Source organism: Dama dama, chromosome 30, assembly GCF_033118175.1.
Source record: "Dama dama isolate Ldn47 chromosome 30, ASM3311817v1, whole genome shotgun sequence".
NCBI classification, from domain to species: domain Eukaryota; kingdom Metazoa; phylum Chordata; class Mammalia; order Artiodactyla; family Cervidae; genus Dama; species Dama dama.
In genome coordinates this window covers 54,421,838-54,441,057 of record NC_083710.1, presented here as the reverse complement: position 1 = coordinate 54,441,057, position 19,220 = coordinate 54,421,838, and the positions used below count along the sequence as shown (strand labels likewise).

At 36.5% G+C, this 19,220-nt stretch overlaps 1 protein-coding gene across 2 annotated transcripts in view; it reads left to right on the top strand.

The window, feature by feature from the left end:
• The window catches only part of MYCBP2 (MYC binding protein 2), a 261,683-nt gene that overhangs the window by 211,730 nt on the left and 30,733 nt on the right, over nt 1–19,220 (top strand). The window contains exons 39-49 of one of the 2 annotated variants that reach the window (XM_061133296.1): nt 3,744–3,845; nt 6,732–8,375; nt 9,313–9,482; nt 10,564–10,808; nt 11,723–11,890; nt 13,044–13,201; nt 14,213–14,412; nt 15,439–15,588; nt 16,896–17,056; nt 18,086–18,242; nt 18,415–18,639. In XM_061133296.1, the coding sequence (XP_060989279.1) occupies nt 3,744–3,845; nt 6,732–8,375; nt 9,313–9,482; nt 10,564–10,808; nt 11,723–11,890; nt 13,044–13,201; nt 14,213–14,412; nt 15,439–15,588; nt 16,896–17,056; nt 18,086–18,242; nt 18,415–18,639 (3,380 nt within the window). The remainder of the gene's footprint in view (nt 1–3,743; nt 3,846–6,731; nt 8,376–9,312; nt 9,483–10,563; nt 10,809–11,722; nt 11,891–13,043; nt 13,202–14,212; nt 14,413–15,438; nt 15,589–16,895; nt 17,057–18,085; nt 18,243–18,414; nt 18,640–19,220) is intronic. The other variant, XM_061133295.1, reaches the window with a different exon arrangement.

Genomic DNA, 19,220 nt, shown 5'->3' with positions numbered 1-19,220 from the left:
TTTTAGTTTCAATTCTGTGTCTTAAGCTCTTTTTCTTCTGACACATTTATTAAGATTCCGTATCCTGTTAGTGCTTATTCATATCTATATTTATTTATGTATATGTCTTTCAGATGTAGAAAGAAATCTGGTTGTATGAATCTTTCACAAACAGTGATGATAATTGTGTCATGTTTGCAGTGGAATGACAGGGACAGTGTTCCTGACTTTCTTCTCTCAATTTGAACCTCAGTAATTGTACATTTGCATTTTTCTCTGAATAGAACTACAGATATTTTGACAGTATAGACTCTTATGACAGGCAGTAAGTGGTTAAGCTTAACTTACAATTCAGATATTCTGGAAATTACTTATTTTAAAGCTATTTATTTTTTTAAAAAAATTAAAAAGCTAATGTATTGGTTATTGAGGAGACAATATATAAATAATAGCTTCAACCTAGTCAAAAGATGTGAGCAATCAAAATATACGCAGATAGGAAATAAGTATAGATAAATATAAGTATTATTCCCACATCTGTCTATTGATGTCTTGGAGGGTTTAGAATAAGGTGATAGTGATGACAGTTGCATACGCAAGCTAGCAGTTGTCTAGACTGACAGCTTTAGGTGCAAATCCACTGGGTATAATCCAAAGAAAACAAAAACACTTATTCTAAAAGATACATTCACCCCAGTATTTGCAGAAGCCTTATTTATAATTGTCGAGATATGGAATCACCCTGGGTGCTAATCGACAGATGGATAAAGAAACTCATTGCTTCATTGTTGACTCGACACTGAAGGAATATATGCGTGTGTGCTCATTGGGTCCGACTCTTTGTGACCCCATGGACTGTAGCCCGCCAGGCTCCTTTGCCCATGGGATTTCCCAGGCAAGACAACTGGAGTGGGTTGCCATTTCCTTCTCTAGGGGATCTTGCTGACACAGGGATAGAATATATGCCCCTTTTTAAATCTAAATGGTGATAGGTGCCTTGGTTCTTCCAGTGTATTGTCCCACAATTTGTCTTTGGCCAACTGAAATGCGAATGCTTTCCTTATTTAAAAAAAAAACAAACAAACTGTATATCATTAGCCTAGGGAGTAAGTTTTTAAATACAGATTACAGTGAACTCAGAGTTTCTGTGACCAGAGAATGAATGAAATATTCCAGGGAACTTGATACTTGGGATTTAAAACAAAGAAAACAAAGAATAAATGCCATGTAAAACAAAGAAAACAAAGAATAAATGCCATGTAAAGAACCATATTGTTAATAAAGGGATATTTTATACCAAACAACATTGACTTCAAATGAGTACTGGAGAAAAAAATCCTGCTTTTTATTTTGTTTTAAGGATTATTCTCCTTAGTTAACTATATTATGCATAAAAAATAAAAAACCTACAGAGATTAATTTAATAATTGGTTGTTTTATCTTAAAGCAAGATAAAAAGGTGCATGATTAATCTTCATCAAATGTCTAAAAGTTGATCAGTTTTTTCTTCTGTGCGTAGGTAGCAATGTTTCTTTTAAGATTACTTCTGTTTTTAAATTGAAGGATAAATCTTTAGTTAAGTATTTTAAACATGGGCAAATTTTGTAAAATTAAATGTCTAGAAGAAGTGTATAAAATCGCAGGTTACTTTATTTAGGTATTTAATAGTAACTTTTTTAGATTTTCAAAAAATATTTGTTTCTTCTTGTTCACTCTGAATCATACCTATTCTCTTTAGGTTTTGTAACATACTGAAAAGACTTCAAGCATATTTTGGCTTCAAAACCTCCTCCAGGAATTTGTCCTTAAACCTCTAACATCTTATCCTACAAGTGTCCATGTATCAGTAGTTTTGTACATTTATGTTATTGGTACTTTTAATTAAGATAGTCTTCTAACTTCTTGCTCCTGTGTCCCCTTGCTAAACCCAGTCTTCACAAATTTTAGTGACCAGGCTATGAAACTGTGTCCTTAAATGGACAGTTTGAATTGCCCTTGAACTCCAGTCAAAAACTGGCACTCACCTAACTGACATTTTTGGTGAGAGTTGCAGACTGAGGATTAATAGCATAAGAACTCCTTTTGTAGAGTCTGACACCTTTGAGTTTTATAGACTTTAAAAAGAAGAATGCTCAAAGATGTTAAAATTTTAACAGCTTTTTAACTTAGATGAACATGACTTGATGGCATGTGGGTCCATCCCTCCATCCACTCCTACCTTTCTCTCCTGAACCAGCTACAAGGGGTCTTTGCAGCTGTCCTTATCGACGGAAATCACTCTAGTCAGTCTTTGACTTTTGTTTTGCTAAGTTCAGTTGTCAATTCTAAGATTTCATTTTACTTGCTCTGTTGGCAGTGTTTAACAGGATTGCTCTTTCTCCCTTGAAACACCTTCTTCCTCTTCGTGCGGGTTATCTCCTGCCTCAGCTGTTCACCTCTGACCTCTTTACTCCATCCTCCTCTATTCTGCATTTCTAGGAATGTCCAGGTTTGTATTCCGAGGTCTCATGTAGACCTCGCTACCCGAGTGGTCTTATCCAGGCATGGAGAAGTACCCAACATCTGTGTGCTTATGACTCCCAAGTTTATCACCACTCTGTCTAGGGTATATGTGTTCATTGTCTTTCTCCTTTTACTGGAAGATAAGTTCCATAAGAACAGGGACTTCATTTCTGTTAATTACTTTTTGCTCAATTTCTAGGACATTGTCTGACACATAATACATACACCATACCATATATAGAAGGACATTTGGCTTATGAATAGTTCATCTTTAATCTTGACCATAATGATGAATCGGTCAACCATTACTTTTTCTCTTGAGATAAGTGTGTGTTCATTTTTTTTTAATTTCAATAATATTAAGAAACTTATCTCCTTATTACCTGAATTTGTTTCAGCTCAGCTGATTACATTTAACTGCCATGAATTAAAATTTTAAGTAGTGGATTTATTTTCAGATTTAGAAATTGCTTTTTAAAGCATACGGCTTTTGAAAGACCGTTTTAAAGGTTCTGTTAATTCTTTGAAATATATATATATATTTTCATTTTAAGGACTTCATTTTCTGCATGGTGAATCATTAATGTGCTTAACATTTCAGTGACTTGTAATTTTTTTTTTTTTTTTGCTTTGTGTGTGTTGTGAGACATTTTATAAATAAAATTTAGTATCTCAATAATATGATCAACAAAACAAACGCTAAATATTGGGATTGGCACTAGTAGTTTTTACTGAAGATGGACTCAGAAAAGTAATCGACCATAATTGTCAACTTGGGTCCATTCTGAGAGGCATACTGGAAAAATTATAGTCCTGTGTCCATACAGAAAGCCAGAGGACAATAGGTTAAACTGTAAGTAACATTTTTTTTATCTCACACTGTTTACCAAAAAAATTACTTATAAACTTTCATTTATAAGTAAGTGAGCACCAAATTAAAGAAAACTGAGTTAAAGAAATATTAGTCTGAAAAGAAATGCTCGAATTTGATTTATCAGTGCTATGACTGTTATTTAACTTTTAAGCTAACACATTTGGCGCTGTCGTTATTAGTCTAAATTAATTAATTTGACCATTGTTTTCAGCTTTTAATTTTAGAGAAGTATAAACTTATTGAAAATTTTAGCAGAATATAAAAATTTTAATAGCAGTTAATAGTTGCGCATACCATTTGAAATGCTTTGTTTCTGCTTGTGTTCTCTGCTAAATTTTTTTTTTCCATTGAATCTGTGCCGCTTCTTTGCCAATGTTTTCCACTATAGAATCTCCATCTCGCAACCTTGCTTCTCGTGAGCGCATTTACAAAAATTATGGTGTAGCTGGGCCTGCCTCTGCTCTCTCATCTCTGTCTCACAAACTGAAGGGTGGGTATGCGTGCCTCCATGGATGGGTCATTCGTAATAAATGTAGGAGCTTTCAAGAAAGAAGTTTTAGTTCACCTCAGTCATTTTCATCTCATTCCATTTAAGATTAAAGTTTATCATTTTATTTAAACTTGATATTTTGGGGTAATTTGTGATGTATCTGTTCAATATTATAATGATTATCCTAATTGATATGCCTGTTTACTATATCTGTAGGTTAAATAGTACTCTTGTTTAATTTCAAACCTGTATGAGGTCTTAAATAAGTACATAGAAAGAAATGCCTTTGGGGAATTGTAAAGCCCTTATGACCAGAACAAAGACATATACGTGTAAGCTTCGTGCACATTGTGATCTGTAAGAATATAATGTCTTATGTGACAGGTTAGTCTTAGACTCATTTTTCTGTTATTTATTGTAAAAATAATTTTCCTGTTTTAGTTTTTTATGAGAAACAGTTTGATAATTTAAGTTTTTTAGTTTACATTTGTTTTCAGAGCCATCCTATATATGGCTTGAGTCTTCCTTATATTTTCCTTAGTCACTTAATTTTAGAAATGTTTAAGCTATTGACAATTGATAAAATGTCAGACCATTTAAAAATTTGCTTTGGTCTTTTAAAGTACTGTATATTCGTAATCACATATTTTTGTCTTAGAATAATATTCAATTTAACTTTTAAAATCTTGTATTCTTAAAAATGAGTAAAACAGTTCCATATTTCTCCTTTTTACAGTTGACAGTAATATTATATAATATTATGGAATAATTGTAGAATCTGATCTCTGTAGTATATAGTCTTGTGTAACCCATAAGTAGTATATATTATGGCATATCATATTACAGTAGAGTATTATGGGTACATTATATTATAGAATGGTATTATATAACCTTTTATTTATGATTTTGGCATAAATGCAGGTTATTAATGAATGATACATAATATTTAACATTTTTACTAATTCATTAGAATGTACTAAATTTTTATCCTGTCTTGTGTTATTTTTTCTTCAGAATTCTTTTGAGATTAAAGTGTCTATTATCACTTAAATTTACACACGATAAACATAAGCATTAAACAAAATTAAGTGATGAATGTGAAAGTATTTACGATCTCAAGCTTTTTGACAAAGTGTGTTTATATTTAGTGATACTTAAAACAGCCATATTACCATTTTTAGTAAAACTTACTGCATTCCTGGAAACTTTTAAAAGCCAAATGAAGAAGATACACATTAGTTAGTTAGCATATGGGTTTACCACATTTAGCTAACTTGACATTTTTTTTCAATATATGAAATATATTTTGTAAAAGTAACTTTTTCAGCAGGATTCATTTATAATTTGACAAATATATGTCAGGAAGAAATAATTGTGCATTATTTATGCACCTAGACTCCAACAGGTATTCAGCTGTCACCACTTAACAGATCTTAAAAAAATACTCACCATTACTTGAAGCATAGGAATATGATATAGAGCAGCCCACCCTCTGACCCTCTCTATATAACAAGCAATGTTTGCTGGCATGTGATACATGATGTTCCTAATATTTGAAAGAGTCTATTGTTTAGCCAATCACAGTGGAGATTTCCTTTGTGAGGAATCGTGCATCATTAATTAGAAAGCATGCCCCTTTCGGAAAATTCACAAATTGATCTTGTAGAGAGAGATGCCAAGTATAGAAGATTAACTACTTATTTGCTTGGATTCACCATTATGTATGGTTTAGCTTATGAAATACATGTGATGATGAAGGCATTTCCAGTGTCAGAGTGATAAAAACGAATTAGTTCCTCAGAATTAGTGGCAAGGACTAGGCTGATGTCTAATTCTACCAAATGCAATATTTTGTCTTATAAAATCTGACCATTACACAACAATGGCTACTGTCACCTCTGCCCTGTTGTGGTGCTAGCCATAATGAATTTTCAGAGAATCTGAAGATTGTGACTAGCAGAAGGGAAAAGAACTAAGAAAATAGGAGTTTATTTACTCACTTAACAAATATTTATCAAACACTTATATTGACCCATTCTTGACATGACATCAGCGAAAGGTAGTAACAAACAGAAATATCAGCCTTTGTGAGCCTTCCATGAGGAGGCAGATTCTATGGCAAAACTCTCTTGACAGATTATTAACTAGAGCATGACTGTAAACACACACACATGCAAGCAAGCCCCAAAACACTTTACTACTTTTATCCAAGTTTGTTCATTTCCCTTTAAAAAAGAAAAAGAACGAACTGCAATGTAACCAGTTAACAAATTCTTCTCAATTTACTAAGTATCCTTTTTCAAAAAATATGAATACTTGTAGCAAGATTTATGGATTTTCAGGGTTTTTTTGTGCCTGTTGAGTCACTTTAATCAGATTTCTTGCCTCCTAACAATAATATCCACTTGCAGTAAAGGCAGGAGTTTTGATTTTATGGAGGAAAGATAATCTCAAAGGCTATACCACTTACCAACAGCAAACACATCCTTGCTGTCGTGCCTCTAAAGAAAGCATGAAACATTAGGAGGGAGAGACCCTGAATGAGGGCCAGGACGCCAAAAACAAACGGTGTCCGTGTGGGAACACCTAGTGCTTGGCTTGGGGCAGAGAGAGATTATTTTTCTTTTTGTCCTTGTTCTGTTAGCATTCATATGTTAGTAATAAATTATCCTAATCCAACCATAAGAATATTAGAATTATAAAATGTAGTTGCACTTTGTTGAGCAATCATTCCCCGTTCCCCTTTTTTCTTTAATCTTTAAATATTTTTGTCTGTGCAAAGCAACACAAATTTTTTTAGTCATTTTTTATTTCATGGTTTAGTAGATAAATCATCAGTAAGTTATAATTATATTAACAAGTTTCACTATGAAATGGACCACACAGGTGACCGAGGAACTATCTCAACATCTGCTAGACCCGTCTGTACATCAGGAAAATCAGAACTGTCCTCCAAACACAGCAGAACACTTAAACCTGATGGACGTATGAGCCGGACTACTGCTGACCAGAAGAAGCCAAGGGGTACAGAAGGGCTATCGGCTAGTGAATCTCTCATGTTGAAATCTGATGCTGCAAAGTTGCGGTCAGATTCTCATAGTCGGTCATTGTCCCCCAACCACAACACCTTGCAGACACTAAAATCTGATGGGAGGATGTCTTCCGGCTTCAGAGCCGAGTCCCCAGGCCCAGGTTCTCGGTCATCCTCTCCCAAGCCAAAGACGCTCCCAGCCAATAGGTCTAGCCCATCCGGTGCTAGTTCTCCACGATCCTCCTCACCGCATGATAAAAATCTACCTCAGAAAAGCACTGCTCCTGTTAAGACGAAACTCGATCCTCCCCGGGAACGTTCCAAATCGGACTCTTACACCCTTGATCCAGATACCCTCCGCAAGAAGAAAATGCCCCTCACAGAACCCTTGAGGGGGAGATCAACATCACCAAAACCAAAACCAGTACCAAAGGATTCTAAAGATTCCCCCGGATCTGAAAACAGAGCTCCCTCTCCCCACGTGGTACAAGAAAACCTCCACAGTGAGGTGGTTGAAGTCTGCACCTCAAGTACTTTAAAAACCAACAGCCTAACAGACAGCACCTGTGATGAGAGCAGTGAATTTAAGAGTGTGGATGAAGGTTCAAATAAAGTGCATTTCAGCATAGGGAAAGCACCACTGAAAGAGGAACAGGAAATGAGGGCGTCCCCCAAAATAAGTCGAAAATGTGCTAACAGGCACACCAGGCCCAAGAAGGAAAAATCCAGCTTTCTGTTCAAAGGAGAGGGATCCAAACCTTTGGAGCCAGCCAAACAAGCCATGTCCCCTTCCGTGGCTGAGTGTGCCCGGGCTGTCTTCGCCTCTTTCCTGTGGCACGAAGGCATAGTACATGATGCCATGGCTTGTTCTTCTTTCTTAAAATTTAATCCGGACCTGTCCAAAGAACACGCTCCTATAAGAAGTAGCTTAAACAGCCAACAGCCTACAGAAGAAAAAGAAACCAAATTAAAAAACAGACACTCGTTGGAAATATCATCAGCACTGAATATGTTTAATATTGCACCTCATGGGCCAGACATATCTAAAATGGGTAGCATCAACAAAAATAAGGTGTTGTCCATGCTGAAGGAACCCCCTCTGCATGAAAAATGTGAAGACGGGAAAGCCGAGGCCACTTTTGAGATGTCCACGCACCACGCGACGAAGTCGAAGTCGCCGCTGCCCTTGACGCTGCAGCACCTGGTGGCTTTCTGGGAAGACATCTCTTTGGCCACTATCAAAGCAGCGTCCCAGAACATGATCTTCCCAAGTCCCGGTTCTTGTGCCGTCCTCAAAAAGAAAGAGTGTGAGAAAGAGAGTAAGAAGGCAAAAAAAGAAAAGAAGAAGAAAGAGAAGACCGAAGTCCGGCCCAGGGGCAATCTGTTTGGGGAGATGGCCCAGCTGGCGGTAGGAGGACCAGAGAAGGACACCATCTGTGAGCTCTGTGGGGAGTCCCACCCCTACCCCGTGACGTACCACATGAGGCAGGCTCACCCAGGTAAGCAGTGTTACGGAATGTACGTGAGATGCAGTAGCTTCTGACTTAAGCTGTTCCGTGAGTTACCTTAACGTACAGGGAAACTTTTGCCCAGAATTTATAATTTTCTTAGAATGTAATTTTTAAAGTGCTTTATCAATACAGTATAAGTTTTGTGGAAAATAGGTAAAGAAATTCTAATACTGCGATGGCAAGGTAGTTTAGTACTTTTTCATTTTAGTGTATCACATTCTGAGATACTGTTAACTTCTAAAATATTTTACATGTTACCCAAAGGATTGCCGTCTCACACAGTAGAAATAACATGTCCAAACACACAGGAAAGGTCTCAACATTAAGTCTCCTTTGACATTGTTTTCCTGTTCAAAACTGCAAATTAAACTAAATTATATTGATTTCTATGGGCCTCTTCCTGTGTAAGAGATTATCAACTGTTTCATCAGAAGACAGTATTTTAGGTAAATGTAACTATTTCTGTAACAATTGATTAATATTCCAAAATTCACCTATTATGAATTTGGGTAGATGCTTTTCTCTTCCTGCGTATTACACTGAAACCTTTTGTAAAACATGTGATCCATAAAATTTACCATTTTTACAGAATGTTTTATATCTATTTTGTCCAAATTTTTGGCACACTTAAATAAATATAAATGTTCCCATGTCTTATGTTTCTTTTCATCTGCCTATATAGAATATCTTCAGTATTTTAGACATCAGTTTAGTTGATTACTTTCTGGTCATGCATGCAAGTTTGCTGATATAACTAACAGCCTGTGGAGGCGGAGAGTCGGGGAGAAAATGAAAAAGTTAGATATTTGCTTCAGTACTTTGCTTACTTTGAGAGGGGAAATCTGTCATTTAGGCACAGGTAGCAAGGATCAGACTACTAAGGACACTTAGGTGTTCAGCGTCTATTTATATTCTTTCTTCAAAGGCTGTGGCCGATATGCTGGTGGGCAAGGTTACAATAGCATCGGGCACTTCTGTGGCGGATGGGCTGGTAACTGTGGCGACGGTGGTATAGGAGGAAGCACGTGGTACCTGGTGTGCGATCGCTGCAGGGAGAAGTACCTCCGCGAGAAACAGGCCGCTGCCCGGGAGAAGGTATGTTTATTTTGTCCTGGCTATACTACGAATGCTAAGGATAAACCTTCTAAAATCTCTTTTCAGTAACATAAAAGTTTGCATTCTCATGTGTAAAACAGATAGCCAGTGGGAATTTGCTATACAGCTCAGGAAACCCAAACAGGGGCTCTGTAACAACATACAGGGGTGGGCCGGGAGGGTGGTTCAAAAAGGAAGGGACATATATATACCTGTGGCTGCTTCATGTTGATATTTGACAGAAAACAACAAAATTCTGTAAAGCAGTTATCCTTCAATTAAAAAAAAAAAAAAACAACAGGGGCTCTGTAACAACCTGGAGGGTTGGGGGTGGAGAGGGAGATGGGAGGGAGACCAAAGAGTGAGGGGAAAAAAATCTCTTTTTAGGATCATGTTATCAGACAACTCCATATAGTTGATATTAAAGATGAGCTTTTATAATAGGAATAATACACCACTTTGATCAGGTCAGCTGTTTTTAATGACAGAAACAAATTATGTCTTGGGATAACACAAAACGACTATCGTGTAGCATACACAGCCTGTTGACAGATGTGATTTTTTATTACTTGGGTGCTACTCAGTTACCTGCTTACATATACATATACATTGCTTTCCCTCTTCACCTTTTCTTTCTCTTAATTCTCTTTTCCTTTTTCCTTCTCTTTTTCTGCTGTTTATATCTTCTTTTTCTTAATCCCTAGTTATATTGAGGACTTATGGAAAGTGAGGCTCATTCACATTAGTGACACACCCAACCAAAAATATTTGCCAAATTCACACACACATACACACACAGGTTATTTACTCTTTTATTTAAATAATTACATTTAGATTTTACTAGTTAGATTTTTAACTTACCCCAAAAGAGGAAAAAAAAATACAGTTTGTATTTGATATAAATTAGTTTCAATCAGTTGAGAAACATGAAGTGAATGTCGTTTTTGGTAATCACTATTATTATTTTAAAGCAGTTCTACAAAAGTTCAACAATTTTTGTTAGCAACTCAAAACTATGTAGGTTAAGAAATCTCACATTTGAATACAAGTAGGAAAAGATCCCTGAAAATTCTCCTTCCAGGTCAAGCAGTCCAGGAGGAAGCCGATGCAAGTGAAGACCCCGCGTGCCTTGCCCACCATGGAGGCCCACCAGGTGATTAAAGCCAACGCCCTCTTCCTGCTGTCCCTGAGCAGCGCGGCCGAGCCCAGCATCCTGTGCTACCACCCCGCAAAGCCCTTCCAGTCTCAGCTGCCCAGCGTGAGAGAGGGCATTTCCGAGGACCTTCCCGTTAAAATGCCTTGTCTCTACCTGCAGACATTAGCTAGGTAATGTCACTTGGCTGTTTTTTTCAAATCACTTTGGAAATTGCCTGCTGGCACGACTTACCAACCAGCAGTTCCATTTTGAGAAGCAGAGTTATGTAGTTTGTTTTCTTTGTCATTGTACTTATAATTCAATAAAGTGAATGGGAAACAAAAATGAAAATGTGAGACTAAGTACATTTGGGACGCTGGAAAAAATCACCAGGAATGCCAAGTGCAACAAGCCTTCAGCTTTAGTCACCTGCTTATTGTACTTAGACTAGCACCTCTGTGTTCCAGTTTGAAAAGGATACAATCAAATGGTAAAACATGTAAAAATTGATGGCATACTCTAGTTATGAATTTTGCAATTTTCAGCTCTTTGGGGAATAGATATATCCTCCCCAACCCATGAAACATTTCATACATATCTAATCTTTTTCAAATTTCACTCTAACATGTGTTCCTACCATAAAGGTCACTGCCTGTACTCCAGCAGTCCATGCAAGAAATGTCATCAGCCTGAAGCAAGACAGTGATGATGGGGAAACAAGGAGAGAGAATAGTGAAAGGGAACCTAGCATCCACAGGCCTGAAGGACGGGTCATGACCGAGGGCTAAGCCCTCTGTGACACCAAGATATTTTAGCTTAAGGCCCCCAGATAGCTGGTGGGATCACTCACTGAAACACTGAAAGATGGAAAAGTTCTCAAAAGGAAAGAAATTCAATTTTGGATTTAAAATGTTTGGTACCTGGAATACCTGTGTGCAAAATTATCAACCTTTTATTTCTTCCTCCTTATATCTGCCGCTATTTTAATACTTTACACTCCTCAATTATAGATGTATGAGTTATTTTTGCTTTTACAAAGGAGGATAAAAATGGAAAGTGTCTGTTGTACATCATAGTTTAAGTTACTGCGTTTGATTTAATGCAGGCATCATCATGAAAATTTCGTGGGCTATCAAGATGACAACCTATTCCAGGATGAAATGAGGTACCTGCGTTCTACATCTGTGCCAGCCCCGTACATATCAGTAACTCCCGATGCGAGTCCCAATGTATTTGAAGAGCCAGAGAGCAACATGAAGTCCATGCCACCCAGGTATTTGAGTTACTGTATTTTTGTTGAGTCCAGTGTTTGGTGGAAGAGAGATTTTAAATAGAAGAGAATGCTCTAGCAGTTCTTTCATATTGATGCGTCCCTCCATCTCAGGAAGGAAGTCGTGTCAACTGTCCTGACTGTTAGAGCAGTAAGAAAAGGCGTGCATTCATGAATCAGGTGAGGTCCTTGATAGCAGATCCAGTTGGAGAGAAAAGATCACCTTTACTCCAACTAGTTATATACAACATTTATCATCTATTCAAACAAGAATGTACACTCACTTAGGCAGTAAGGACACAACATGGCCAGAGTTAGCCAGTTACTGGAAAATATATAAGCTTTACTGAGGGCCATAGGATTTGAAACCAGGCTTGACTAATGGAAAAGAAACAAAAATAATATTTTGTAAATCTGTCTTAGAAAGTAAAGAAATGTATTTATCTTTTTCTTTAAAATGCCCCAATAAAAGAAATTACATAACCACCTTAATACTTTTGTAACTGTTTTTTTAATGTTGTATAGTTTAAAAAGAAAAAAAAAAAGTTAGTTTCCTACAGCCCTCCTGAAAACCACTGAGTTCTCAAATAGCTTTAAGTATAGTGTAACTCAGGCTGGAAACCAGTGTATCACCTCTCATACACTGTGGTATGGCCGTGTGCCAGATGGAGCTTTGGGTAGCACCTCCAGGGAACGAGAAACCTCATAGAACACTCAGAACCAGACGAAAATTGCATCCTTTCACTTTGGCTCATATTAGGTTTCCTCATGTATATATCTACATTCTCCCTCTTCAGTGCTATTATGAATATATCCGCCTGTTTTTCCTGAATATCATGACACCTGTCTTCCACCACAGTGCTTTTGCTTCTGAGAGAAGCTTAGAATATTTGATGCCTTTTCTTCTTTTTCATTTAAAATGCCAAGTAGATTTAAGAGAAGCAAAAGCTTTAAAATGCAGTTCTGAAATCAGTCAAAATGTGATTACATTTGGAAAGATCAAATTATGGCTTAAAGAGAGATTGTCAAGTTGGCTTTGAATTTGTATTCTTCCACATGGTTCATACATTTGACTACGTTGTTATAAACCAAGTAAAACAGTGTCACATCATTCCCTTTTTCTCCTGAGTTATCTGTCACCTTCTTCTATCTGCAGTTTGGAAACTAGTCCCATAACTGATACTGATCTTGCGAAGAGAACAGTCTTCCAAAGATCCTACTCCGTTGTTGCTTCTGAATATGATAAACAGCACTCCATCTTACCTGCACGAGTTAAAGCCATTCCTCGGAGAAGAGTTAACAGTGGAGACACTGGTAAGTATAAAGATGAAAAAGAAGATTGAGTGATCCTAATGATTTTATTTGTAGATTTTTTTTAATCTAATTTTTGAAGGCAGAGGAATGGACTAATTTTAAATCGTGGTAAACATTCCTTCTGTGTGACACAGCCATAAATGTGCCTTTCTAAATTTTGCATCTTAGTTGGAAGAGATACCCAGAGATCATGCACTATGATTTAAGAATAAACTGATCTTTAAAATATATTACTTGTTAGGTATCTAAGCTGAATATTGCTACCATTATCCCTCCCACTAAGCTTCAGTTCCAGTGACTTGACACTTTCACAATGATACTCTCAATAGAAACTTGTTAACTCTTGTAAGTACTACCACTCAAACAGATAATAAAAACTGGAGATACAGCTAGCTCTTAATCAGTAAAAAATTTTAGATAATCTGAACTAATTAGTATCAGCAGCCCCAAATTCAGGCTAATTGATTCTGTCTCAAGAATGAAGAAAGAAATCCAAGAAGCAAAGGATAACATGTTAATGGTTTGTCAGGCCAACTACTTACTAAATGAAGATCTACCTAATATTTTTAAGTAGATGATTATGTATCTTATTGAAGATCTTCTAGGAATATATTGAGGATATATTCAACAAGTATCTTTAGGCTCTTATTGAAATACCATTTGTTACAAAGCAGTCCTTTAGAAAATGCTGGGGATAAGATACAGATTCCATTTGGGGATAAAATAAATCACATTTTGTATAGTGTTGTAGAAAGTATGAACTTTAGATTCAGACCTGGGTTCAAAACTTACCTTTGCAACTTAATAGGTATATAACTTTAAGTAAGATATTTAAATCAGAGCTTCAGTAAAAAATTGAAATCATTAAGATTTGTGTCAAATGCAAAAACAAAAAAAAAACCCCAAAGACACTTAAGTGAATAAGCTGGATACTGTTTTTTGAAATCACTTTAAATATATTAATATGTGTTGCCTATGAAAATTGATACTTTTTTTTTTTCCTTCAAACAGAAGTGGGTTCCTCGCTCTTGAGGCATCCGTCTCCCGAGCTGTCCCGACTCATCTCAGCCCACAGCTCCCTCTCCAAAGGAGAACGGAACTTCCAGTGGCCAGTCTTAGCCTTTGTCATACAGCATCATGATCTAGAAGGTCTGGAAATAGCAATGAAACAGGCGTTAAGGAAATCTGCTTGTCGAGTTTTTGCTATGGAGGTAAGAATACATGAATAGGATTATTGATTCATTCATCATAAGCTTCATATGATGGTTCTGTTTAATGATGTCAGTTTTCTACTGAACAGAAATTGTGACAAATTAAGAGACCTCAGTGAATAGGAAATACTGTATTTGCAACAAAATTAAACTCCTAGGTTTAAGAATATAAATGAATTTGAGTTTCATAGTTAAGCACTCTGAAAGACTTCATTTCTACATTGCTTTATTGTCTGAATCCTGATAATATCTTCTTTAAAAAGCTTTTTATAATCACAGTGTCATTTTAGTTAGAGTAATCATGCAAAAGGGATCAGAAGTAGGGCTTTTGAATTATAAATTTAACAATGATAATTTATCTGGGTCTCTGTTCTCTGAAAATGGATCACTGTATATCATAGACTTGTATATATAACAAATCTTTTTTTCTTTACTATGAGTAGGAAGTAACCTGCCATTCATCAGTGGGAATGACATGAATCTATATTTAAGTAAATAGCAGCTTGTGTAGAACTTAAACATTCTAAATGCATGTTGATCCTAAATGCAAGTTGGAAAAAATATGCTTGGGTAAATTAATGTTCAGACAAATTTTTGAAATGAAAAGTGGTTTGGAAAAGTATTTTGGAATTGCATTTCATACGTATTATATTCCCTACTGTTAATTTTTTAATTAGGGCCAGAAATATTGACAGTGTAAGTTCAGTGTACTTTCAGTGAAATGATAATCAGTCTTCCTAGAGTCTTCCCTTAGAATACTTGAGTCCCAGAAGGTTCTCTTTATCTTGGACTTATTTAACATTGTTTATGCAGGCTTTCAGGCTTCCCTTATGGCTCAGCTGGTAAAAAATCCACCTGTGATGCAGGAGTCCTGGGTTCAATCCCTGGGTTGGGAAGATCCCCTGGAGAAGGGAAAGGCTACACATTCCAATATTCTGGCCTGGAGAATTCCATGGACTGTATAGTCCATGGGGTCGCAAAGAGTCGGACACAACTGAGCGAGTTTCACTTTCTCTTTTCGTGCAGGCTTTCAACTGGCTTCTGTGTAACGTCATCCAGACCACTTCTCTCCATGATATTCTGTGGCATTTCGTGGCATCTCTGACTCCTGCTCCAGTGGAACCAGAGGAAGAAGAGGATGAGGAAAATAAAACAAACAAAGAAAATGCAGAACAAGTGAGCGAGAGTCTTGGTTTCTTATTTGTCCATATTTTTATAGAAGAGCCAAACTCTCTTCAGGTAATACCATAATTTACATGAGGTCATTCACAGAGTATATAACCTAAAGGCAAGAATACCAGTTCAGAGCTATGAGCAACATACTAACTATGCTGAGTGAAAGTTTTCTGTCTCCAGAAACACTGTCAATCAATTCTGATTTCTCACGAGCTATCACTGTCACACACAAAGCAATCAGTTGGAAGATACATACTGTACCGTGCAATATAAGATGAAGAAGGCAACATTATTATAGAGAAGAGGCATCTACTTCACAGCATTACTGTAAGGCACAGAGAATGAAAATGAGATTGTACCTGGATATGAAATTCAAAAAGTTTGGCTAGAAGGGACTTCAATTTTATAGGAGGCAGCCTGTATCATGGAAAAGCGTTGAATGTGGACCCTGGAAGCCTGGGTTCCAGCCACATTTATACCTCTGGAGCTGTGATTTATGGATCTCATTTATATTTCTACAGTAAAAAAGTAGAAGACTAAATCCTCAATTTAAAAAGCTGTCAGAATAGATTAAAAAAAAAAAAAAAAAGCTCAGTACTGTTTATAAGCATCGCATCTTTTAAAACAGAAGGACAGAGGAAGATTAAAAGTAAAAGGTTAAAAGTAGAAAAAGATATACTGGATAAATACCAATCAAAATTAGGTTGCTGTAGCTATTTTAACATCAGATAAAATAGACTTCAAGACATAATTATCAGTAGGGATAAGGAGGCTCTCTACAAAATGATAAAAGAGTAATTCTGTGTCTTCAGTGTATGCATGTAGTTAATAAAATAACCTCAAATGAAATCAATAGCTTTGCAAGGAAAAATTGAAAACAATCCACAATTACAATGTGAAGTTATCACACACTCATAAGAGCTATCTGTTCCTGTGTAACAGATACCCCAAAACCTACTCAATGGAAACAATTGCTTACTGGCTCCCAACTTTGTGGGCCAGCAGTTTGGGTGGTGCTCAGCTGAAGGGAAAGGCTCATTTCTGCTAGTAGATTAGTGAGTACACTGGAATTGATCCTCATATGTGGCATTTATTTGGTTTGGTGATTTTATTTATAGGTGACCTTATCACTTTTTCCTTTAAAAATGTAAGCATAATTAGTTAATCTTACTGGATGTTTGCAGTATGGTTTGGTTTTGTTGTTTACATTTCTACTACATCAGTATCGTTAAATACACATTTTCTTTTGTGGGAAAAATTCCTTCCAGCTCCCAAACTGATGAACTTGCTTGCCATTTCTGTCTTAGGAGAAAGATACAAGGGTATGTGAGCATCCGCTCTCAGATATAGTGATTGCCGGGGAAGCCGCTCATCCTTTACCACACACGTTTCACCGCCTACTTCAGACGATCTCCGATCTTATGATGTCTCTCCCCAGTGGCAGTTCATTACAGCAGATGGCCCTGAGGTAATCTTATTTCCAAGTGTCCTAAGTACCCGGGAAAAGGAGTTTTCTGAAGCAGTCAAAGCATGAAATGCTTGAAAGAGCTCTTTACATACTTAAGGTAGAAAGAATCCTGTGTTATATGAATGGTGCCTCCCTCATTATGGTTATAATTTAGAATTGCCCTTCGCCTCAGCTCATGCCTGGTGGGCCCTCTATAAATTGTGGATAGTATACTTCTGAGTCCTCTAAATTGTCACAGTCTGAAACCATCTTCTTCACTTTCCTTTCTCTTCTACCCCAAATCACATGTCTCAGTGCTCCCCAAGAGTAGAAACTCAAATGTTGCATAAATGGAGAGGGCAATGAAATCTCAAAAACAGAGTTCAAAATAGGGTTTTGAATTGAAAAGAATATCAAGAGAAATGCAGCCAATCCTAAAACTGCAATGAAGAGTATCTCCTCCTTTTAAGTCCTCACCGTTACTTTTACACTGTGAACTTTATCACTAGAGCCTCGTACTGGACTACACATATAAGTAAATCCTCCATTGATTTTTATAAGAAATAAGTTGACAGAGTGATTTTGGCTACCCACATTCCTAATGATGAGACCAGCAGAGGAGAGATTCTGTAGTGCAGAATTTTTGAAGTACAAAGTATATTATACTTTGATGAATTAGTGTAGAATTATAGGACTAATAAATTTTGAGAGGCTGTTATAGTTGGGATAACACTTGTCTACAAAACTGATTTATTACCTTTTTTGCTTTTATAGCTTTGATCTTCATGTGTCAGTTTGGCTATATTTAAAATGGATGAACTTTCCTTAGAATTTACATTGTTCAACAGAAATGGTGTATATTTCTCCCAAAAAAAGCCAATAGAAATCATTTTGTTTCTTGAATTTTTAAAATTTCTAATAATAAAATAAAATAACAATTATTTTACCTACAACATTAAGATTAGCTGCAGAGTGCTTTTTTTTTTTTCAAGGAATTCCTTAGAATTTCCTGAAAAAGAATTATTTAATATATTACTTATGCCATTTTAGGTGCTGGAGTCTGAAATTCAAGCAATCTGATCACCAGTTCCTCCATCAGAGCAATGTCTTTCATCACATTAACAATATTTTGTCAAAATCAGATGATGGAGACAGTGAAGAGAGTTTTAGCATCAGCATACAGTCTGGCTTTGAAGCTATGAGTCAGGTCAGTCATCTAACAGTTATTATTTTCCTGTTAATACTCAACAATGTATTGAAGGAGAAACTGAAAATTACTCCTAAACAATTTGATACTTTTATTTCTATCTCATGCCTATTTTATTATTGTGAAAGATTTCCATTTGAGTGTTACAGTTATGTGTATTTGTTTCTGGTAGGAATTGTGCATAGTAATGTGCTTAAAGGACTTAACCAGCATTGTTGACATAAAAACTTCAAGCCGACCTGCCATGATTGGCAGTTTGACAGATGGTTCCACAGAAACCTTTTGGGAGTCAGGAGATGAGGATAAAAACAAAACTAAGAACATCACCATCAACTGTGTAAAAGGCATCAATGCCCGCTATGTATCTGTTCATGTGGACAATTCCCGAGATCTTGGGGTAAGAAAGGAAACTTAACTGTGGTTTGTTAGTTCTTTTCAGACCTTTATTAATCATACAGTCTCATTTCTGAGTTTTAGCAAAAAGGCTTTCATCTGGAACTTCACCAACCAAACAACCTCCATTATATTTTCAAAATAACTCTTAAGTCTAAAAACAGATTAATACGACTTGGGTCACCACTGTGGAATACCCATTTTAACAATCTGATTATAAATATATGAAATCTATAGCTAAGTAAAAGAAATATCTACTCCATGATTTTCTACTTCCATGCCCTTGTTCAAGCTATTTCCTTGGCCTGGAAGTTCTTCTCTTAAACTCTGCCATTCAGATTCTTCCCAAGTCTAAGACCCAGCAGACAAATTCTCCCCCAGTACCTCTTCTATAAAAGTTACTCTTTCTCTCCTCTGGGTTCTTTTTTACCTTACTCTAGCGGCACTTAATGCAGTTTGACCTATAGTGTGATTAGCCTTCAGTTTTTAATCCTTACCCCCACCGTCTCAGGGGAGTTGGGGGCGAGTTCCTGGATTAACCTATATGATCATACTATATATTCTCCGTAGCTCTAGCCTGTCTAC